This window comes from Carcharhinus amblyrhynchos, chromosome 14 (assembly GCF_965287045.1).
Source record: "Carcharhinus amblyrhynchos chromosome 14, sCarAmb.v2.hapA, whole genome shotgun sequence".
Taxonomy (NCBI): domain Eukaryota; kingdom Metazoa; phylum Chordata; class Chondrichthyes; order Carcharhiniformes; family Carcharhinidae; genus Carcharhinus; species Carcharhinus amblyrhynchos.
The window spans coordinates 6,295,859-6,320,106 of record NC_137337.1 but is presented as its reverse complement, the minus strand read 5'-3'; the positions used below and the strand labels follow the sequence as shown (position 1 = coordinate 6,320,106).

The 24,248-nt window shown below is 46.0% G+C and overlaps 1 protein-coding gene across 1 annotated transcript in view; it reads left to right on the top strand.

Annotated features, from left to right (window-relative positions):
• kcnk13a (potassium channel, subfamily K, member 13a) overlaps positions 1-24,248 on the top strand; it is a 46,704-nt gene that overhangs the window by 3,339 nt on the left and 19,117 nt on the right. The window contains 2 exon segments of the mRNA XM_080202100.1: positions 445-576; positions 579-809. Of these exon segments, the coding sequence (XP_080058226.1) occupies positions 445-576; positions 579-809 (363 nt within the window).

Genomic DNA, 24,248 nt, shown 5'->3' with positions numbered 1-24,248 from the left:
CTCTCCATCCCTCCTCTCTTCCTCCCTCCCTCTCCTCTCTGCCTCCCTCCCTCTCCTCTCTGCCTCCTCCCTCCTCTCTCCCTCTCCTCTCTGCCTCCTCCCTCTCCCTCCTCCTCCTCTGCCTCCTCCCTCTCTTCCTCCCTCCCTCTCTCCCTCCTCCCTCTCTCCATCCCTCCTCTCTTCCTCCCTCCTCTCCTCTCTCCCTCTCCTCTCTGCCTTCTCCCTCCCTCTGTCCCCCCTCCCTCCCTCCCTCTCTCCCTCCTCCCTCTCTCCCTCCTTCCTCTCTCCATCCCTCCTCTCTGCCCCCTCCCTCTCCTCTCTGCCTCCTCCCTCCCTCTCCTCTCTGCCTCCTCCCTCCCTCTCTCCCTCTCCTCCCTCCCTCTCCTCTCTGCCTCCTCCCTCCCTCTCTCCCTCTCCTCCCTCCCTCTCCTCTCTGCCTCCTCCCTCCCTCCCTGCCCCTGCCCCTGGAGGGAGGGGAGGGTGATGGCTGGCAGGGGGGTTGCCTGTGCCACCTGAATGAGGACAATGCCCGCTTTGGGTTGCTGGCGCTGCTGATCGCCCTGTACCTGGTGTGCGGGCTGCTGTTTTCTCGGCCATCGAGCAGCCCCGGGAGAGGGAGTCTCAGCTCCAGTGGCAGCGGAGGAAGGAGAACTTCAGCCGGCGCTACAACATCAGCCGGGCCGAGCTGGGGGATTTCCTGCGGGATTATGAGCGAGCCAGCGTGGCGGGGGTGCGGGTGGACGCGATCCGCCCCCGCTGGGACTTCACCGGCAGCTTCTACTTTGTCGGCACCGTGGTTTCCACCATCGGTAAGGCAGCATCCCACAGGGATCACCGGGCAAAGCTTCGCGACTAACACAAAGTTTACCATCAACTGGATCAACTTTTCAGCCCCGCCAACAGTTAGAAACGCCAACGGGACTGGAATAGAGGGGCCAGCACAGGCAGGACGGGCCAAATGGCCTCTTCCTGCGCTGGAACCCTCTGAGGGTGGGATTTTACCAGCTTGATCCCGCCCAAGGTTCATACCATCCCGCCCCAAGCCGACGGGAAAAATTCCCCGAACCGAGTCCGCTCCCGGGATGGGGGGGGCGGGAGCTTCAGTAAAATTCCGGTCTCAGGGCGAGATTTTCCGGCCTCGCTCGCCCCAGGCCAGATTCCCGCTCCCGAGGTCGATGGACCGTCGCGGAGTCCGCCCGCTGCCCGCTACCGTTCCCCTGGCGGGCGGGATGGGAAAATTCTGGCCCGAGGGCGGAAATTCCCTAAAAGAAAATTGGTTCCCAGCCACTCCTGGATCAAACTGGTGGAATCCTGGCCAACATTCACTGGGGTGATTCCGGAGTTGAGAGGATTGGTTAGTGTAGAGATGCTGAGTCAACTGGGACTACATTCATTGGAATTCAGACCTTATAGAAACATATAAGATGATGAAGGGAATAGATGAGATAGAAGCAGGGAAGTTGTTTCCACTGGTGGGTGAAACTAGAACTAGGGGGAATGGCCTCAAAATAAGCAGGAGCAGATTTGGGACTGAGTTGAGGAGGAACTTCTTCACCCAAAGGGTTGTGAATCTGTGGAATTCCCTGCCCAGTGAAGCAGTTGAGGCTATCTCACTGAATGTTTTTAAGGCAAAGATAGATAGATTTTTGAACAGTAAAGGAATTAAGGGTTATGGTGAGCGGGTGGGTAAGTGGAGCTGAGTCCACAAAAAGATCAGCAATGATCTTACTGAATGGCGGGGCAGGCTCGAGGGGCCAGAGGGCCGACTCCTGCTCCTGGTTCTTATGTTCTTCCTAATGCCAGATGTAATTTTCCCATATTTAGTGATGTTTTGAGAGAGGACAGGTTTTGCACTGGTTATGAGAGGGGTGGATGGAGCTTAAACACATGGCAAACCTAGTTTCACAGAGGTCGGGCACTGTATTAAATTGAAATTGAGGATACCCCACCCCTCCACTGCCCACAGACATTGGGGTTCCCCCCCCCCTCCACCATTGAAGGGATGTTTCTCTTTCCCCCTCACCAATAAAGATCACTGGCATCAGAGCTCTCGAACCCTCCCAATGGGTCCTCCTTCATGGCTCCTTCACGATCCTCTCTCTCAGGCTTCACCCCCTCATGCCCCAGCCCCCTTGCCACTGACCCTGATAAGCTGAGAGTACCCACATGGCAGTGCCTGGGTGCCAGCTGACACTTCCAGGCTGGCATTGCCAGATGGGCAATGCCCAACCATGTCCCCAGGCACCGGGGGGGTCTCTGAGCCCCCTCCTCCCTATGTTGCCTGGCCTCCATTAATGGAGATGAATGGTGATTCCCGTCGGATTCTCACCGCGCCGAGGGTCGGAAGATCCCAGGATCAGGGAAGATCCGGTTTGAATGGACTCTGCATATTTGAATGCTCACTCAGCTATAGCGTAAGGGTGAGAAGCAGATTATCTTCAGGAGCGAAGGGTGGGGAAAACACCAACGAGATTTGGTGCCGGTGCAGAACATGATAAACCACTCGCTCACTATTCTCCAGCCCCGCTGCGCTCTAATGCACTCTTCACCAGGTGTGACACAGCTGGAAAATCGCAGCGTATCCCCCTTGGCCTTGCCCATGGGGGTGCGGGTTGTGAACCACCCTGCATCTCTGTCCCCTCTAGAGTCAAAGTAACAGGTTCAACTTCCATAGCAGAGGCTTGAGTACACAAACCGGGCGATACTCCCAGTACAGCACTGAGGGAATGCCGCACGGTCAGGAGTGCTGAAAAACCACACGGCTTTAGTTCAGACCAACACGGAGTCTGGGGGCCGCTCATTCTTCCTTGAACAACATCCTATTGCCTGCGGGAACTTTGCTGTCTGTAAATTAGCTGTGGTGTTCTTATATTGTAACAGTTACTGCAGTTAAGAATGACTCTATTGATTGGCTAAAATTAGATTAGATATTAAGTAAACTAATCAAACTCAAACATAATAATCTCACTGGTTAAAATGCACATTTGTGCAGTTTAAGAACATGCTTCAGTCTGAACATTTACAGGTTTGGTTTGATTTGATTTATTATTGTCACATGTATTAGTATACAGTGAATAGTATTGTTTCCTGTGCGCTATACAGATAGCACATACCATTCACAGAGAAGGGAAGAAGAGAGTGCAGAATATAGTATTACAGTCGTAGCTAGGGCGTAGAGAAAGATCAACTTAGGGGAAGGGAGATCTATTCAAAACTCTGATGGCAGCAGGGAAGAAGCTGTTCTTGAGTCGGTTGGTATCTGATCTTAGATTTTTGTATCTTCTTCCCGATGGAAGAAGGTAGAAGGTAGAAGGGGCATGTGGGGTCCTAAGTTACACTGGCTGCTTTTCCAAGCCAGCGGGAAGTGTGGAGAGTGTCAATGCTAAATTGCCCCTCAGTGTCCAAGCTGTGGAGATTGGTTGGATTGGCCATGGTGAATATAGGGGGTTACAGGGATAGGCGGGGAGCAGTGGGCCTGGGTAAGATTCTCTTTTGGAGAGTCAATGCAGACTCAATGGGCCGAATGGCCTCCTTCTGCTCTGTAAGAATTCAATGATTCTCTAATGAGCAAGGAGGCCGAAATGGATGGAGCATCACCTGTTGGGCTAAATGACAGAGTTACATATTCAGTAAACTTTCATGTACATGCTTTGGGACATGCTGAGGTTTTGAAAAATACTTTCTGGATAAAAGGAAGCTTTATTTCTTTTTACACAGCTTTCTATGGGCAAGAACAGAGCACACGAGCCCCAATATATTAATCAGCAATGCCCTAACCTGCATTGTCCTTTTGAGACCAGAAGTCCTTGTTCAGGGATATCTAAACCACGGGCATGTCACACACTCTGGGCTCCCTGAGTTAGATTATGAGGACCAATTGCATAAATTGCATCCCCTTGAATATAAAAGGCTGTGGGGTGATCACACGGAAGTATCTGAAGTGGCAAAAGTCTTCAATCAAGGGAGGATTCAAAATAAGAAACTAGCTCAAAGAAAATGAGGAAGCACTTGTCAGATAAAGGGTATCTGGAACCTCTCCCCGCTAAAGCTTGGACCAATTGGAGTTACCAGGACTGAGGTTAATGGATTTTTGTTAAGCGAGGGTTATGGAACCAAGAGAGGCAAACAGAGTCGAGAGACAGATCAGCCATTGTCTAAATGACCAGTGGAATGGGGCTATGAATAGTCAACTCATGGTCCAATGTGTCGCCCTCACCACCCAACAATCACCTGCTTCCCTAGAGTTCATATTTTATACACAATATTCCTGTCGTTCGCCATTCCTGCTCTTCTTTTAAATCATTCATGGGATGTGGTCATCACTGGCTGGACCAGCGTTTATTACCCATCACTAACTGCCTTTGGGAAGGTGGTGGTGAGCCACCTTCTTAAACCACTGGGGTGCACCTGCGGTGCCACTAGGAAGAGAGTTCCAGAATTTTGACCCAGTGACTGTGAGGGAACGGCGATATATCTCCAAATCAGGATGGTGTGTGACTTGGTGGGGAATTTACAATTGGCGATGTTCCCGTGCATCTGATGCCCTCTGCCGTCTCCACGGTAGGGGTCATGAGTTTGGAAAGTGCTGCCTGAGGAGCCTTGCTGCAGGACATCTTGTAAATAGTACACACTGCTGCCATTGTGCGTCAGTGGTGGAGGGAGTGGATGTTTAAGGCTGTGGATGGGGTGTCAATCAAGTTTATAACTTTTCAATATACTATATTATGGGGGTTATAATATTTCAGTATATTGTAGAAGGTTACAATATTTCAGTATAGGCTAGATTGTAATATTTCGGAATATTGTAGGAGGTTACAATATTTCAGTATATTATGGGGTTATAATATTTCAGTATATGGTAAGAGGTTATAATATTTCAGTATGTTATAGGGGTTACAAAATATTTCAATATATTATAGGGATTATAAAATATTTCAGTATAGTATAGGAGATTATATTTCAGTATTTATTGGGGTTATAAAATATTTCAATATACTTATAGGGGTTATAAAATATTTCAGTATAGTATAGGAAATTATATTTCAGTATTTATTGGGGTTATAAAATATTTCAATATACTTATAGGGGTTATAAAATATTTCAGTATAGTATAGGAAATTATATTTCAGTATTTATTGGGGTTATAAAATATTTCAGTATAGTATAGGAAATTATATTTCAGTATTTACTGGGGTTATAAAATATTTCAATATACTTATAGGGGTTATAAAATATTTCAGTATAGCATAGGAAATTATATTTCAGTATTTATTGGGGTTATAATAGTTTGGTATATTATAGGGGTTATAAAATATTTCAGTATAGTATAGGACATTATATTTCAGTATATATGGGGGTTATAATATTTCAGTATATGATAAGAGGTTATAATATTTCAGTATATTATCGGAGGTTATAATATTAGGAGAAACTGAGTTAAGTTTGTTCTGAATTTTTCACAAGTGAAGATTACAAATGTCAGTTATTTCCCATTGAATCACAAGATTCTATTTTATTTTCTACTGTAAACTTATATAACAATAGGTCCTGCATTTATGTGCTTTCCTCAGTCACTGGGCATCCCCAAGTGCTTTCCAGCCAGTGACATACATTTTAACGTGTATTCACTGTTGTGATGTAAGAAACATGGTAGTTAATATCTGTACAGCAAGATCCCACAAACTGTAATGTGGGAGTCATGGTGTTGGTTGGTATTAACCAGGATGCCAGGGATAAGCCACCGGGGCTTCAAAATAGCAGCTTGGGACCTTTCACATCTCCCCGAAGGGGCATCAGCTTTTAAGCATCATATACTGAAAGGCAGTATCTCTGACAGTGCAGTACTGAGAGACTGCTGCATGGATGGGCACACTCTCAGTACTACACTGAGTGTCAGTCTTTCTCTTTGCGCTCAAGCCCCGGAGTTGGATTTGAACCCCGAACCTTGTGGTCCAAGGGTTAATGTGCTACTAATGAGCTACAATTGACATATGTGACCTGGTATAGATTATGTGTGCTGAATTTAAATGCCGCCCACACTACTTCCAACTTAATGCAAGAGGAGGAACTGGTTGTCATTAAGTTGCTTTGCAGAGTGAAAGTATTTCAAATTAAAGTAATTAAATGGCAATTCAGAAATTACTGAGATAATTTCTCTTATTTAGTAAAGGATGCTTGAATTTTGAATGAAGCCAGAATATCCTTTTACAGTAATTCCCACATTAAAGGGAAATTGAATAGTTTTACAAGATGGACACAGGTGAGGTTTGCCTTTTTGCCAGTTATTGGAATATAATTAGGAATATATGAACAGGAATTGGTCATTCATGCCTTCAAGCATAGACTATAATCCTAAATATACAATCCAATCTGTGTAATTACTCCATCCAGCTACCTTGGCTCCATATCCCCCTGTAACCTATCAATCTCAGAGGTAAAACTATTACTGGAGAGAATTGCGCACTTTTACAATCGTTTGCTTCAAGAAGTGCCTCCTATCCATTTACACTATCTACATTTCCCACTGCCTTGGCAAGCAGCCAGTCTAATTAAAGACCCCCACGCACCCCAGACATTCTCTCTTCCACCTTCTTCCTTCGGGAAAAAGATACACGAGTCTGAGGTCATGTACCGACTGACTCAAAAACAGCTTCGTCCCTGCTGATGTCAGACCTTTGAATTAAGTTGATCTTTCTCTAAACCCTAGCTATGACTGTAACAGTACATTCTGCACTCTCTCATTTCCTTCTCTATGAACGGTATGTTGTGTCTGTATAGCGCGCAAAAAATAATACTTTTCGCTGTTTGTTAATTTATTATTTGTGGCAATAATAAATCAAATCAAATCAAATCAAAATAACTTCTCTCCTGAATGGCCTGGCTGTTCCCAACCATAGGTTGTTACAGGCGAGCAACAGGTTGTTCTGCCCATCAAGGTTATGTCATTGTCGTAGAGTTTTACCGCACAAAAAGAGTGGTGCATTTCTCCACATGAACTACCTGCTTGCAACTGTACAAAACTCTGGTGCGGCCGCACTTGGAGTATTGCGTACAGTTCTGGTCGCCGCATTATAAGAAAGATGTGGAGGCATTGGAAAGGGTGCAGAGGAGGTTTACCAGGATGTTGCCTGGTATGGTGGGAAGGTCTTCTGAGGAAAGGCTGAAGGACTTGAGGTTGTTTTCGTTAGAGAGAAGAAGGTTAAGAGGTGACCTAATTGAGGCATACAAGATGATCAGAGGGTTAGATAGGGTGGACAGTGAGAGCCTTTTTCCTCGGATGGTGATGGCTAACACGAGGGGACATAGCTTTAAATTAAGGGGTGGTAATTATAGGACGGATGTCAGAGGTAGGTTCTTTACTCAGAGGGTAGTAAGGGCGTGGAATGCCCTGCCTGCAGCAGTTGTGGACTCGCCAACTTTAAGGGTGTTCAAATGGTCAGTGGATAGGCATATGGATAACATTGGAATAGTTTAGGTTAGAGGGTCATTAGATTGGTTCCACTGGTCGGCACAACATCGAGGGCCGAAGGGCCTGTACTGCGCTGAAATGTTCTATGTTCTATGTTCCATGGTGTAATAGGCTCATGTGGAACATAGTAAAAACTTAAACATGGTATGAACTTTTTGGGGTGATTGGGCAGTCGTTGTGTTGTAATGTTACTCCATTCTTCTGTATGTACTTCACTGTTTAATTTTCTTTGCTTTCGACATAACAATCAGACTCACTTCTTAAATAAATCCCAACTTTGACTGGTGAACTGTGTAGAGTTTTGGTCTCCTTACCTAAGGAGAGATGTACTTGCTTTATTGGAAGTTGAACAGAGGTTTGTTTACCAGGTTGGATTTCTGGAGTCAGGAACATTGTCCCTATGAGGAGACACTGAGCAGACTGGGCCTATAGTGTTTGGAGCTTAGAAGAATAATAGATGGCATAATTGAAACATCTAAAACTCTTCCGGGGCTTGAGAGGGTGAATTCTGGGAGGATGTTTCCCTTGGCTGGGGAGTTGAGGGCACAGGAGCGTGATCTCAGAATTCAGATCGGCCACTCAGGATTGAGGTGAGGAGAAATTACTTTATTGAGAGTGTTGTGAATATTTGGGACTCTCAACCCCGGAGGGCTGTGGATGTTCCAGTCATTAAAGTATGTTCAAGACAGAGATATTTGAATTCTCAAGGAATCAGGGAATAGAACATAGAAAAACTACAGCACAAACAGGCCCTTCGGCCCACAAGTTGCGCCAATTATATCCCTATCTACCAGGCCTATCCATAACTCAATCCCATTAAATCCCAAGTACTCATCGAATATTGGGATATTGTGGGATGGTGAAATTGAGGTGGAAAATCAGCCATGACCTTACTGGAGTTGGTTTGATGGTGCGAATGGCCTTCTCCAGCTCCTATTTTTCATGATCTGAGGTAGAGATCACCACATTGTAACCAGCTGGAGTTTTTCTGACTTCCCCGCTTACCCCTTTTGTCTCTTCTCATCACTGTTTCTCCAACCAGCGGAAACAATATTATTATTTATCTCATCGTTAGCCCTCGTTGTCCTGACAACCTCCACTAGCTTTCCTCGTAGACGTTCACAGCTCTCCTGACAGAAGGTCTTAAGCTCTCGAGTGTCGCTTCAGAATTGCAACCTTTAACCCTGGCCTCATCTTTGTGAATTTACACCGCACCTTTCCTCATTATTTTTATAACCTTGCTGTAATACCCTGTCCAAATCTTTCTGTTACAGCTTACCATCCCGATAAATTCAACAATATCTCTTGGCTTTTCAACTCTCTGGCTACAGATAAACATCCAAAGATACATTTTATCTTTTTGATATTCTTATTCACACAGTCCTGCTAATGAGCCAATCTGTGGCTCCTCTATTGCCTTACGCCATTTGAACAAAGGAAAGACTTGCATTTACATGGCGCCTTTCACGACTGTCAGCCATCTCAGAGGTGCTTTACAGCCAGTGAGGTACATTTTGAAGTGTGTGGTCAATGTTGTAATGTAGGAAACACGGCAGTCAATTTGTGCACAGCAAGCTCCCAGCTGTAGCAATGTGATAATGTCTGGATAATCTGTCTTTCTGTGGGGTTGATTGAGAGATGAATATTGGTCGGGATACTGGAGAAGGATTCCCCTGCTCCTCTTTCAGATAGTATTATGGGGTCTTTGACATCATCTGAGCATTTTGACGTCTGCACCCCCAGCAGTGCAGCACTCCGTCAGTGTCAACCTGGATTTTCATAGCAACCACTTGCATATATAGAGCATCTTTCATTCCGTAAAAACATCCCAGGTCTCTACAGGAACATTATCAGACAATATTTGACACCAAGCCATATAAGGTGATAGAACGTAGAACACTACAGCACAAACAGGCCCTTCGGCCCACAAGTTGTGCCGATCATATCCCTACCTACCAGGCCTATCTATAACCCTCAATCCCATTAAATCCCATATACTCATCCAGAAGTCTTTTAAAAGACCCCAGCGAGTTCGCCTCCACCACCACTGACGGCAGCCGGTTCCACTCACTCACCACCCTCTGAGTGAAAAACTTACCCCTGACATCTCCTCTGTACCTACTCCCCAGCACCTTAAACCTGTGTCCTCTCGTAGCGACCATTTCAGCCCTGGGAAACAGCCTCCGAGAATCCACCCTATCTATTCCTCTCAACATCTTATAAACCTCTATCAAGTCGCCTCTCAATCTTCGTCTCTCCAGATATTCATTAACCAAACCACATTAATCAAAGATGTGCAGAAGTGGCCATTCAGCCCCTCAGGCCGACCCCTCCATCCTATCCCTGATGGATTAGTCACCATGACTAATCCATCAAACCCACACAACTTGGGGCACCAAGGGGCAACTTAGCACGGCCACTGCACCTAACCTGCACATCTTTGGAGTGTGGGAGGAAAATGGAGCACCTGGAGCAAACCCATGCAGACACGGGGAGAATGTGCAGACTCCACACAGACAATCATCCGAGGCTGGAACCAGTAGGGTTTTAAAATCTTACCATTTATGGACTATTAAGTTATTTCACATTTTGTGACATTAAACTTTATGTGGTCTTTCTTAACCCTTCTTAATGATTTAAATTAGATCGCAAATTATAGCATCAGATTCCTCTGCAGAACAAAGTGTATTGAATCAGTTAGCAGAGTCTGGGTTAGATTTCAATGAAAAACACAGGGTTTGTACGCACCACTCATTCTCCTCTGCTTTATTCTTTCATGGGACATGGGCAACAGACGAAATTTTCAATGCCCATTCCTAGTTACTCTTGAGGAGATGGAGGTGTGTTGCGTTCTTGAATTGCTGCAGTCCCTGACGGGTAGGTACACCCACAATGCTGTTAGGGAGGGAGGTCCGGGATTTTGACCCAGCAACAGTGAAGGAATGGTGATAGATTTCCAAATCAGGATGGTGATTTTTAATTCGATTTGATTTTGATCTGATTCATTATTGTCACATGTATTAGTATGCAGTGAAAAGTATTGTTTCTTGCATGCCATACAGACAAACATACCGTTCATAGAGAAGGAAACGAAAGAGTGCAGAATGTAGTGTTACAGTCATAGATAGGGTGTAGAGAAAGATTAACTTAATGCGAGGTGGGTCTATTCAAAAATCTGATGGCAGCAGAGAGGAAGCTGACCTTGAGTCGGTTGGTACGTGTCCTCAGACTTTTGTATCTTTTTCCTGACAGAAAGTGGAAGAGAGGATATCCGGGATGCATGGGGTCCTTAATTATGCTGCCTGCTTTTCCGAGGCAGCGGGAATTGTGTCAATGGATGGGGGGCTGGTTTGTGTGATGGATTGGGCTACATTCACAACCTTTTGTAGTTTCTTGCATCTTGGGCAGGGCAGGCGCCCATACCAAGCTGTGATACAACCAGAAAGAATGCTTACCATGCTGCATCTGTAAAAGTTGGTGAGAGTTGCAGCGGACATGCCAAATTTTCTTAGTCTTCTGAGAAAGTAGAGGCGTTGGTGGGGCTTCCTTAACCACAGTGTCGGGATGGGGGGACCAGGACTGGTTGTTGATGATCTGGACACCAAAATTCTTGAAGCTCTGGAACATTTCTACTTCTCGTTGATGTAGACAGGGGAATTCATTCACAGAGGATGGAGAATGGTTTGGAGGGGAACTTGCAGGTGGAGGTGTTCCCATGTTCCTGCTGCCCTAAGTGGAAGATGGTATGAGTTTGGAAGGATACTTGGTGAGTTCCTGCAGTGTAGATCTTACACGCTGCTGCCAGTAATTGTCGGTAGCGGAGGGAATGGATGTTGAAGGTGGTGAATGGAGGGGGGGGGTCCACCAAGCAGGCCGATTGGTCCTCTACTTGAACTTTTCCTAATTTAAAGCTGCCAGCCTCTGGCGAAACAGAGAATCTTGTTAAGTTTCAATATTGCTTATCCATTTCATACGTTCCAAATCCAGAAGCTGTGAAGTCCGTGACAACAGCAGAAACAAGGACAGGAATATAGAAACACAAAGAGCTATTTGCAGCCATTCAGTGAGATCATGCCTGCTCCGTATCACAACTGTCTTTCTCTCGTATACATAAAACCCATGCATTAAACATATTGTCCCATATACACTAAAACCTTGGGTTAACAAAAATCTCGTCAATCTCGGGTTTAAAATTAACAGTTGACTTTTTGCATCATTTGCCGTTTCCTTGACAAAGTGCTTATTATTTTCACTCCTAAAAGAGCTGCCTCTAAATATAGACCGTGTCGAGGCTGTGTTCTAGAATCCTGAACCAGCAAAAACTGTTTCTCCGCCTACCCTGTCTGTTCCCTTTAACATCTTGAGTAGTTGCTTGGTTGTACAGAACTTGTACATCGTTGAAAAGAGAGATGTGTTGCTGAAATTTTTCATCTTACACTCTTCAGGACAAATACAAGAATACCAAATTTCAAACAATCACGACAGTTTATATCTCAGTGGAAAAGGGTATTCATTGGCTGGTAACTGGGCTCTTGATCAAGGCGTACCATGGAGGAACTAGTAGTCACCATAGGAAACGCAATAGCCAATTTGTACACGGCAAGCTCCCACAAGCAGCAGTGTGACAATGAGCAGACAATCTGTCTAAATGACATTGAGTGATAAATATTGACCAGACTCTAGAGAAATTCTCCTGCGTTTCTTCAAACTGTGTGTCAGGATTTTCTCAATCCACCTGGTCTGAAGGACTGCAGGTCCAACAATGTGGCACTCCATCAGTACTGCACTGAGACTGTTAGCCTGAATTATGTGCTCCAGCCCTGAGCAGAAGCTTCTAATTCAGAAGCGACACTGCTAACCGTTGTTTAAATTTATTTATTAGTGTCACAAGTTGGCTTACATTAACACTGCAATGAAGTTGCTGTGAAAATCCCCTGGTCGCCACACTCTGCCACCTGTTTGGGTACACTGAGAATTTAGCACGGCCAATGCAATTAACCAGCACGTCTTTCAGACTGTGGGAGGAAACTGGGGCACCCGGAGAAAATCCACGCAGACACGGGGAGAACATGCAGACTCTGCACAGACAGTGACCCAAGCCAGGAATAGAATTTGGGTCCCTGGTGCTGTGAGGCAGCAGTGCCAACCACTGTGCCACATGCCACCCATTGAGCTGTAGATGAAACCATTAATAGTGAATAACAGGGACAGATGATGGCGAAGTGGTAATGTCACTGCACTAGTAATGCTCTGGGGCACAGGTTCAAATCCCACCGTAGCAGCTTGTGGAATTTGAATTCCGATAATATATCTGGAATTGAAGGCTGGGGTCAGTCATGGTGACCATGACAACTATCAGTAATTGTTGTAAAAACCCATCTGGTTCACTAATGCCCTTTAGGGAAGGAAATCTGCCGTCCTTACCCTGTCTGGCCTACAGCTGGCTTCTACCTTAACTGCCTTCTGCAATGGTCTAGAAAACCACTCAGTTCAAGGACAATTAGGGATGAGCAACAAATGCCAGGCTTGCCACCCACACACCCATTCCATCCAAAACTAAAGGGTAAAAGAGAGAGGGAGAGACGGGTATAAAGGATGAATGAAAGATGCTGTCACAGTTGTTCTCCTCACAGCCAAGCTAATCCTGTGCCAGCTTAGCCTGCACCAGACTGATACACTTCAATGAACAGTCAGATTGCAGAAAGTAAGCGCAGGCTGTGATATTTAATTAGTTGATTTCAATTTACGATTGGGATTATGATACCAAGAATAACGATTAAAACGTGCTATCACTTACCATTTGCTTCAGTTAAGCGCGATTGCCAGTCTAAACTCCAGTCTGGAGTTCACAGTATCCACTCCAAGCAAGGATTCAATTTTGATTTTGATTTATTATTGTCACATGTATTAGGATACAGTGTAGAGTATTGTTTCTTGCGCACTATACAGATAAAGCATACTGTTCATAGAAAAGGAAAGGAGAGAGTGCAAAATGTAGTGTTACAGTCAGAGCTAGGGTGTAGAGAAAGATCAACTTAATGCGAAGTAGGTCCATTCAAAAGTCTGACAGCAGCAGGGGAGAAGCTGTTCTTGAGTTGGTCGGTACGTGACCTCAGACTTTCGTATCTTTCTCCTAACGGAAGAAGGTGGAAGAGAGAATGTCCACGGTGCGTGGGGGTCCTTGATTACGCCGGCTGCTTTGCCAAGGCAGTGGGAAGTGTAGACAGAGTCAATGGATGGGAGGCTGGTTTGCGTGATGGATTGGGCTACATTCATGACCTTCTGTAGTTCTGTCTTGGGCAGAGCAGGAGCCCATACCAAGCTGTGATACACCCAGAAAGAATGCTTTCTATGGTGCATCTGTAAAAGTTGGTGAGAGTCGTAGCTGACATGCCAAATTTCCTTATTCTTCTGAGAAAGTAGATGCGTTGGTGGGCTCTCTTAACTATACTATATTATTGGCATGGGGGGGATTAGGACAGGTTGTTGGTGATCTGGACACCTAGAAACCTGAAGGATGGGTCTTTTCCTGAGATATTACACAGAATTCCCAGCACAGTAATAGACCAATCAGCCCAGGAAGTATCTCTCGGTATTTACTCCAATCAGTGTGCCCTTCTAACGTAGCCACTTAAAAATTTAAAAGGAGTAACTTTGTAAAGTTTGACATTAAGTTTCCTAACTTCTCTGTGGTGTTGGTTCTTGATCTGTTTGAGGTTCTGAATGACTGGATATTGCCTGATGCCTTTGAAACAAAGACAGTGGATTTGTTCATGTCAGCACTCTAAGGTTTAATATTAGCGATACAAACTTGTTTCCTTCCTCTGCCTTTCCTTAGAAAGATGACTCTGATAAACCCCAGCTACATTTGAATTGGTCCAATTACCATTCAGGTTAACACAGACCGGAATGCACAATATCCCTTAATAAGATGGGAGTTTATTCATATTTCTGCCCAGGTAGTGACCTACATTGGGTGGGATTTTCCACACACTCTCACGGCTTGTTTTCCAGCATTGGAGGGGGCCCACCATTGGCCGGCAATGGGGTCTTCCAGTCCCACCGCTGTCACTGGGATTCTCCGGTTGTTTGCACCCACTGCACCGCTGGGGAATCCATGGCAGGAGGGTCGCCTTCAGCGAGACTGGAAGATCCAGCTGGCAGGAATGGCGGGAAAATTTCAGCCACTGGTTCCCAATCCAGAATGTCCAAATTGAAAACTCTTGTTTTGTTTTTAAATCCCGCTATGACCTTGCCTCTCCCAATGTCTGGAATCTCCTTCAGTCCCACACCCCTCCGGGATATCGGTATGCCTCTAATTCCCTAATTATTCCTTTTATTCGCCCAGAGGATGTGGGCATTGCTGGCTGGACCAGCATTTGTTACCCATGCCCAGCTGCCCTCAAACTGAATGGCTTGCTGGGCCACCTCAGAGGGCACTTCAGATCTGGATCTGGAGTCACATGTAGGCCAGACAGGGTAAGGGTGGCAGATTTCCTTTCCGAAAGGGCGTTAGTGAATCAGACAGATGATCATCAACAACAGTTTCATCATCAAACTTCTAATTTCAGCATCTGCTGTGATGGGATTCGAACACAGGTACCCAGAGCATTACCCTGGGTCTCTGTCATTGCTAACCCAATGATAATACCGTGGCACCATCGCTTCCCCATATATATTTACAATCACTCCACTATTGGGGTGTTGACAGATCCTAGGGCCCCCAGTTCTGGAATTCTGTTTCCAAACCCCCCTGCCTCTCTAACCCGCTTTAAACCATTCTTAAAATCCCCCCCTTTGACAGAAGCTTTTTTCAGCTGTCCTAATGTCACCTTCCGTGGCTTTGTGTCAAAGTGTGTTCAATAATCGCTCCAGCAAAGCATCCAAGGACGTTTTCCATTGAATTTGCTTTGTGAATGCAAGTTGCAATCAAATATTGGAAACATGGGGTGGGATTTTCTGGCTTTGGGATAAGCATGACCGGAAACCCCTCCCGACATCAATGGACCTTTTCACGGTCCACGTCGGGAGGAATGGGATCGGCCCCAACATGTTAGAGAGAGGCCGGAAACTGAACCCAGCTTCTTCCACAAGGGATAGTTCAGAGCTGGAATTCTCTCCCCCCAGTAGGCAGTGGACACTGAGTCAATTAGAGGTTTAAAGACCAAGAATGAAAGATAGTGTAAGGGTAATGGAATAAATGGAGTTGAAGCCAGCTATAATCTAGTTGGTTGACAGAGCAGGCTTGAGGGGCTGGGTGTTCTCCAGTTTTTGATGTCCCTATTCCTCGCAGTGGTTACAAACATCCAAGCACCGATCGCCATGGAAACCCTCAAGAACCCACAAAGGTCATTTGACTGATCAAGCGTCCTCTTCTCACAGAGCGTGTGGAGAGGCGATGGCCTAGTGGGATTATCACTAGACTATTAATCCAGAAACTCTGCTAATGATCTGGGGACCCGGGTTCGAATCCCACCACAGCAAGAGAGTGGAATTTGAATTCAATAAAAAAAATCTGGGGTTAGGAATGTACTGATGACCATGGAACCATTGTCAGGCTCACTAAGGCCCTTTAAGGAAAGAAATCTTCCGCCCTTACCCGGCCTGGCCTACATGTGACTCCAGAGCCACAGCAATGTGGTTGGCTCTTAACTGCCTACTGGCAACTCGGGATGGGCAATAAATTCTGTAAGAAGTCTCACAACACCAGCTTAAAGTCCAACAGGTTTATTTGGTAGCAAAGACCTCTAGCTTTCGGGCCTCTGACCCTTTGTCAGGACTCACCTGATGAAGGAGCGGTGCTCTGAAAGCTAGTGGCTTTTGCTACCAAATAAACCTGTTGGACTTTGAGCTGGTGTTGTGAAACTTCTCACTGTGTTTACCCCAGTCCAACGCCGGTATCTCCACCTCCTCAATAAATGCTGACCCAGCCAGCAACACCCCTGTCCCAGGAATGAGCTTTAAAAAAAATTGATTGCAGCCAAACCCTCGTGTAAATACTCGTTAATCCCAAATCGAATCAAGGATAGAGCCCTCAGTCCCTCCCTCTATCTTTCTACCAGCTAACACTTGGTAATCTGTCCTCCCCAAATATTCCTCTTCAACCCATCATTTCCAACCCAGCATCACAGGAACACTCACCTTCCTGTTTCTTTTCCTCCTCCTGTACTTTGGTTGTTGGGTGAGGTGTTGACCTGCCTCTGCTGAAAGTTACCATTGACGCATCACCAGAGGACGGGGAGCGGATACACGTGGCACTCCTTCCAACTCTGGTTTGTTTTGCGCTCAGACCAGTTTTGACGTGAATGAGTTATCAATCTGCCGGCCCGTTTCCTCTTCAGACTGGGCCAGGTTTCAGATCCAATCAGTCTCCCATCCCTGCGCTGCCTCTCTGTCAGTTCCTCAAAGCGTCGGTTTTGTAATTATCCGTGCCTCAGGAGCCGGAATTGTTTGTGATCCAGTTTTGACATTGCACCCCATTCCCCTTGACACAGCTCCTTCAACAGGAAGTAGACAATACTGGACAGACACAACAAAATGGTCTTGACTCTCGTGTTCTTCTAATTGTTGCCTCAGTGCAAAATGAGACAGGAGTAAACATGGCCAGGTCCATCAATTTTCCACGTTCAGTGGGATTAAGGTTGAAAGGTCAGAGTGTCACTGATGCATTGTATCAGCAACATAGAATCCCTACAGTGCAGAAAGAGGCCATTTAGCCCACTGTCTGCACTGACTCGAGTGATGACAGAGTATCCCATGTAAGCCCGATTCCCACATGTTTACCCTGCCAATCCCCCTAATTTACACATCTTTGGACACTGAGGGAGAAATTAGCACGGCCAATCTACCTAACCAGCATGTCTTTCAGACTGTGGGAGGGAACCAGAGCACCCGGAGGAAACCCACGCAGACACGGGGAGAATGTGCAGAGTCCTCTCAGACAGTGATCCGAGGCTGGGAATCGAACCTGTGTCCCTGGCGCTGTGAGGCAGCAGTGTTAACCACTGTGCCACCGTGCCACTCTTTAAGAGGGTGCTGTGTTATTGAGTGTTGTTTAAACTGGTTCTCTGAAGATTTATTTGTGTTTTATTATCTGCTTGGTAATTAAACTAGCTCTTTGATCAGAGTGATTAGCCCCAATATATAATGTTTCCTGTGGCGTGCTGTGTTCATTTATAATTCAGAAGACGCTCCTCTCCTTTTAATTACCTTCCCGTATTACTGTCCATTGTCTAATCTGAGGTGTCAGCGAAGTGCCGATAGTCAGGGGATCTGGATTCAATGTTAATTATGCAGCCCAGGATTTGATTATTTCCCTCTGTTACATAAGAACATAAGAAATAGGAGCAGGAGTAGGCCAGCTAGCCCCTCGAGCCTGCCCCGCCATTCAATAAGATCATAGCTGATCTGAAGTGGATCAGTTCCACTTACTCTCCTGCTCCCCATAACCCTTAATCCCCTTGTCTGTCAGAAATCTACCTACCTGTGACTTAAATATATTTAGCGAGGCAGCCTCCACCACTTCAACGGGCAGAGAATTCCAGACATTCACCACCCTCTGAGAGAAGAAGTTCCTCCTCAACTCCGATCTAAACTACCCCCTCCCCGCCTTATTTTGAGGCTGTGCGCTCTAATTCTGGTTCCCTTTCTAATTGGAAAGAATCTCTCTACAATTCGCCTGGACTCCCTCAAGCCTTTGTTGGGCTCCAGCAGTTAATTCCCACTCCTCAGGAAGAAAGGCAAATTATTGCAGATGCTGGAATCTGAAACCAAAAGAGAAAGTGCTGGAAAATCTCAGCGGGTCTGGCAGCATCTGTAAGGGGAGAAAAGAGCTGATGTTTCGAGTCCAGATGACCCTTTGTCGAAACTCAAAGAGCTTAAAGCTCAAAGACCCACATTCCAGCTTTGACAAAGAGTCACCTGGACTCGAAACTTCAGCACTTTTCTCTCCTTACAGATGCTGCCAGACCTGCTGAGATTTTCCAGCATTTTCCCTCCTGGTCCCAGTCCTCAGTGGTTATCTCCATTCCTCTCCAATGGCTCTTTCTTGTCCTGTGACTCTCCCTCCGGCATTCCTGGAAACACTGTCCACCCCCCCCCCCAGCACTTCCTTCTCTCCCCATTCCCAAAACCTTCTTCACTGGTTATCTATCCCCACCCTACTGCCTGATAGCTACATTCTATGTTATGCCTTATAGGATCTGGGATGGCACAGTGGTTAGCATTGCTGCCTCACAGCGCCAGGGACCTGGGTTCGATTCCCAGCTCGGGTCACTGTCTGTGTGGGGTTTGCACATTCTCCCCATGTCTGCATGGGTTCCTTCCGGGTGCTCCGGTTTCCTCCCACACTCCAAAGATTTGCAGATTAGGCACATTGAAATTGACCCATAGTGTCCTGGGATGCCTAGGTTAGAAGGATTAGTGGGGTAAATAAGTAGGATTACAGGGATAAGGCCTTGGTGGGATTGCAGACTCGATGGGCTGAATGGTCTCGTTCTGCACTGTAGGGATTCTATGCCGAGAGGATGCTTCCCTTCGTGGAGGAGTGCAGAACATGGGGATCCTGCTGTTACTCAGGGGCATAACTATAAGGTTGATGGTGGGAGATAGAGGAGGGATATCCGAGGTAGACTCTTCACTCAGGGAGTGGTTGGGGTGTGGAATGGACTGCCTGCTGTGATAGTGGAGTCGGACACTTTAGGAACATTCTAGCGGCTATTGGATAGGCACATGGAGCACACCAGAATGATAAGGAGTGGGATAGCTTGATCTTGGGTTTGGACAAAGCTTGGCACAGCATTGAGGGCCAAAGGGCCTGTACTGTTCTATGTTTCTAAAATAAAGGGGTGTCCCGTTTCAAGCTGAGAAGAGGAGGAATTTCTTCTTTCAGAGGGTCATTAGTGTTTGGATTCCTCTCCCCCAGCGAACACAGGAGGCTGGAGTTGTGAATATATTCAATGCTAAGTTAGACAGATTTTTGACTGAGCAGTGAGTTAAGGGTTATGGGCAGGGGGGCAGGCCACAATCAGATTGGCCATGATTGTACAGACTGGCAGAACAGGCTTGACGGGCCGAATGGTCTCCTGCTGCCTCTACTTGTGTTTTTACAATCAACAACCTTGATTGGTTTGTGATGTGAAACTGTGTCCTCTCACAGTGGGAAGGAGGTTGGCTGATGTCCCCCATTGCTGTGGCAATCAAAGACCTGGAACTTGCAAGATTTCCCCAGTGCCAGAACCCCAGACTCTGCCTTTCCCCCGCATTGACGGCTAATCCAAGCCCAACTCTATCTGAACTTGAGTTCTCCTCCAGGATCTGGTCCCTTGATCCCATCCCGCTGTCTCCGGCGAGGACGAACAGCCTGACACACAGATATTACTCACTAGCCCTTGGGGGTGGTGATTGGATGAAGCGCATCGCTGGATTCCAGCCTGCCTTCATTCCAGTGGAATGAAAGTTTGGGAAAATGATAAAAGGACAGGCCCCGTCCAGGTGTGAATGGTGATGGAGAATTATCCAGGGGAGGGAGCTCCACAGAAATCCTTATCCCGAGTGAGCCGAGCGCATCAGTGTAAAGGATCGTTCACAACAATCACAATCCCTCACCCTAACCCCTAATCCCTTTTCTGTTCAAACATTTATCTATCATTGCCTTGAAAACATGCAACCAGCTGCCCTCAACTCTTTCCCTGGGCAGGGAATTCCACAGATTCAAACCCTTTGGGTGAAAAAGTCCTAAATCTGCTCCCCTTTATTCTGGGGCCATGCCCCCTCGTTCTAGTTCCACCCGCCAGTGGAAACAACCTCCCTGCTTCTATCTTATTTATCCCCTTCATAATCTTATACATTTCTATAAGATCTGCCCAGGGACAGTGCAGTCCTTCCTGATCCCTCTGGTTGAGTGTAGCAAAGGGTGAAACCTCACCCAGAAACCCAACCTTCTTAAACCGGATTCCTGCCGGAATACTCTGAAATTCCCTCTCAAAATCTCTTTCCCTCCTGTAAGACGCCCCGGTAAAATTTATTTTAAGATCTCAATCAATTTGCCGAACCATCCTTACTCGCTTCAATTGGTAACACTCCTGTGAAACATTGTTATAAGAACATAAGAAATAGGAGCAGGAGTAAGCCATCTAGCCCTTCGAGCCTGCCCCGCCATTCAATAAGATCATGGCTGATCTGAAGTGGATCAGTTCCACTTTCCCACTTTCTCCCCATAACCCGTAATTCCCCTGTCTATCAAAAACCTATCTACCCGTGACTTAAATATATTTAGCGAGGCAGCCTCCACCACTTCAATGGGCAGAGAATTCCAGAGATTCACCACCCTTTGAGTGAAGAAGTTCCTCCTCAACTCTATTCTAAACTGCACCCCCCCTTATCTTGAGGCTGTGCCCTCTAGTCCTGCTGTCCTTTCTAAGCGGGAAGAATCTCTCTACCTCTACCCTATCCATCCCCTTCATTATCTTATATGTCTCTAAAAGATTCCCCCTCATCCTTCTAAACTCCAACAAGTACAGACCCAGCCTATTCAGCCTCTCTTCATAGTCCAACCCCCTCATCTCCAGTATCAGCCTAGTGAACCTCCTCTGCACTCCCTCCAAAGCCAAAATATCGTCGCGCAAGTGTAGCGACCAAAACTGTGCACAGTACTCCAGCTGCGGCCTCACCAGTGCCCTGTACAGTTGCAGCAAGACCTCCCTACTTTTATATTCTATCCCCCTCGCTATAAAGGCCAGCATCCCATTCGCCTTCCTGACCACCTGCTGCACCTGCAGACTGGGTTTTTGCGACTCATGCACAAGGACCCCCAGGTCCCTCTGCACCGTCGCCTGCTGCAGCTTTTTGTCTTTTAAATAATAATCCCTCCTACTATTATTTCTGCCAAAGTGGATAACCTCACACTTGCTAACATTATACTCCATCTGCCAGGTCCTCGCCCACTCACTCAGCCTATCCAGATCCCTCTGCAGACTTTCCACACCCTCCACGCAATTTGCTTTTCCACTCATCTTTGTGTCATCAGCAAATTTCGTCACCCTACACTCAGCCCCCTCCTCCAGATCATCTATATAAATGGTAAATAGTTGAGGCTCCAGCACCGATCTCTGGGGCACTCCACTAGTCACCAACCGCCAACCAGAATAGCACCCATTGATACCAACTCTCTGCTTCCTATTAGACAACCAATCCTCTATCCATGCTAACCCCCAACTCCATGCCCCCTAACCTTCTGAAGCAACCTTTTGTGTGGCACTTTATCAAACGCCTTCTGAAAATCTGAAAACACCACATCCACCAGTTCCCCTCTGTCTACCGTACTAGTCACATCCTCATAGAAATCCAATAAATTCGTCAAACATGACTTCCCCTTAACGAATCCGTGCTGCGTCTGCTCTATCAAACCATTCTTTTCTAGGTACTTCGCTATTTCTTCTTTGATGACGGATTCGAACATTTTTCCAACTACAGATGTCAAACTAACCGGCCTATAATTCCCTGCCTTCTGTCTGCTACCTTTTTTACACAATGGCGTAACATTAGCCGTTTTCCAATCTTCTGGCTCTTCCCCGGAATCCAGTGAATTTTGGTAAATGATCACTAAGGCATCTACTATCACCTCTGCCATTTCTTTCAGAACCCTGGGATGCATTCCATCTGGTCCTGGGGACTTGTCCATCATCAGTCCCATTAGTCTATCAAGCACTACCTCTCTAGTGACAGTAATCGCATTCAGGCCCTCAACTCCTACCATCCTTCTGTCTTTAATACCCGGCAAACTATTCGTGTCCTCCCCCGTGAAGACCGAGGCAAAAAACTTATTTAAAGCCTCAGCCATTTCCTCATCCCCCACCACTAAATCCCCCCTCTCATGCTCCAAGGGTCCAACATTCACTCTAGCCAGCCTCCTCCTCTTTATATATTTGTAAAAACTCTGACTGTCCTTTTTTATATTTAGTGCTAGTTTAGCTTCATAGTCTATCCTTCCTTTCTTTATCACCTTCTCAGTCATTCTTTGTTGATATTTAAATCTTTCCCAATCTTCTAATCGCCCACTACTTTTAGCCACTCTGAATGCATCAGCTTTTAATTTAATACTCTCCTTTATTTCCTTAGATAACCATGGCTGGTTATCCCTTCTCCTACGTTCCTTCTTTACCATCGGAATATATTTCTGCTGAGTACCGAAAAAGATCTCCTTAAAAAATGTATAGGTATATAAAAAAAGGTTCTATATCAATGCAAGTTGTTGTTGAATATATAAAAAATATGCTCAAACCCCAAGGGAAGAAAAAACCCATAAATATTTTGAAGCGTTGTAGAGATGTTTCTTTACACTATCGGATCAGATGATTTGCGAACAGGATGTGGATTATGAGTTGATCTGTTATCTTGTAGAAAATATGCGAATGATAATGAGAAATTTTGCAGGAATTTGCAAATTGTCAAGGGACAAGTCTTGAGAGATTTCGGAGCTAAACTCCTGAGTGGATTTGATTCCACGCCCATTGTGGGGAACCTTCTTGCTAACTCGGAATGATAAACATTTATCTGGCTGCATTTCCAGATCAAATCACGTTTTAATGGGATGTGCTCTTTAGGATGCTGTTTGACTGGCGTGCAGGTTAAGCAATTTAATAGGACCACCCAGTAATGGGCAGCAGTTAACTGTTCCCTTAATCTAGTCATCAACAAACATTATTATGTAATTAATTAAAGAGTCCTTTATCCAACTGCTCTCTCGTTTAGTAATCATCTCCTCCACCGCATCCCCTCATCAGCTTTTCCCACTCTTTTGTGGAAATACTGAGATACGCTTTGAGAGAATCATAGACTTTTACAGAAGGAGACCATTCTTCCCATCGGGCTTTTAAACATTATTTCACGGGAAGTGGGCGTGGCTGGCAAAGTCAGCGTTTGTTGCTGAACTAACCCTTCAGAGGCCAGTGTCCTTTCCCCAGATTCACAAACTTCACAAATAGCGTGTCTGGCCATTTCAGAGGGCAGCTGAGAGTCAACCACACTGCTGTGGCTCTGGAATCACATGTAGGTCAGACCGGGTAAGGACGGCAGATTTCCCTCCCTAAAGGTGAACCAGATGGGTTTTTACAACAAATCGCAAATGATTTGATGTAAAAATGTACAACTTGTTGCCTGACTGAGATGGCAGGAACAGGGGGAGACCATTCAGTTCCTTGGGCCTGTTCCATGTTTCAGTTAGATCTTCACTGAGCTAACCCAAATTACCAGCTTCGCTTTTGTAACCTTTAATATCCATGTCTAACAAAAAAATCCACCAAGCTCAGTTTTGAAATGTTTAAATGAACCCCAGACTCTCGGCTGGGTTTTGGGGGCGAGAGACCCAGGTTTGGTCTAGTCTGTGTGTGAGGGTGTGCTCCCCGACATCACCACTGAATGGCTCAGCTCTGACTTTTAAGATTGTGTCCCTTCAAGGACTGAAATTAAAGCAAAACACCGCAGAATCTGGAAATCAGAAATAAAAACAGAGTGCTGGGAATCTCACCGGGTCTGTCAGCCTCTGTAATAGAGAGAGAAAAATGGTGTTAATGTTTCAAAGCCAGAGCTCTAAAGAAGGTTCGAAACATAGACACTGTTTCTCTCTCCACAGATGCTGTCAGACCTGCTGAGCTTATCCAGCACTCCCTGTTTTTATTTCAGGAGTGAAATTAGTAACACTGGGCAGGATTTTATGGCCTCGTTCGAGCGAGACTGGAAAATCCTGCCCGAGGACAACGGACATTTTCGTTGTCTGCCCCTC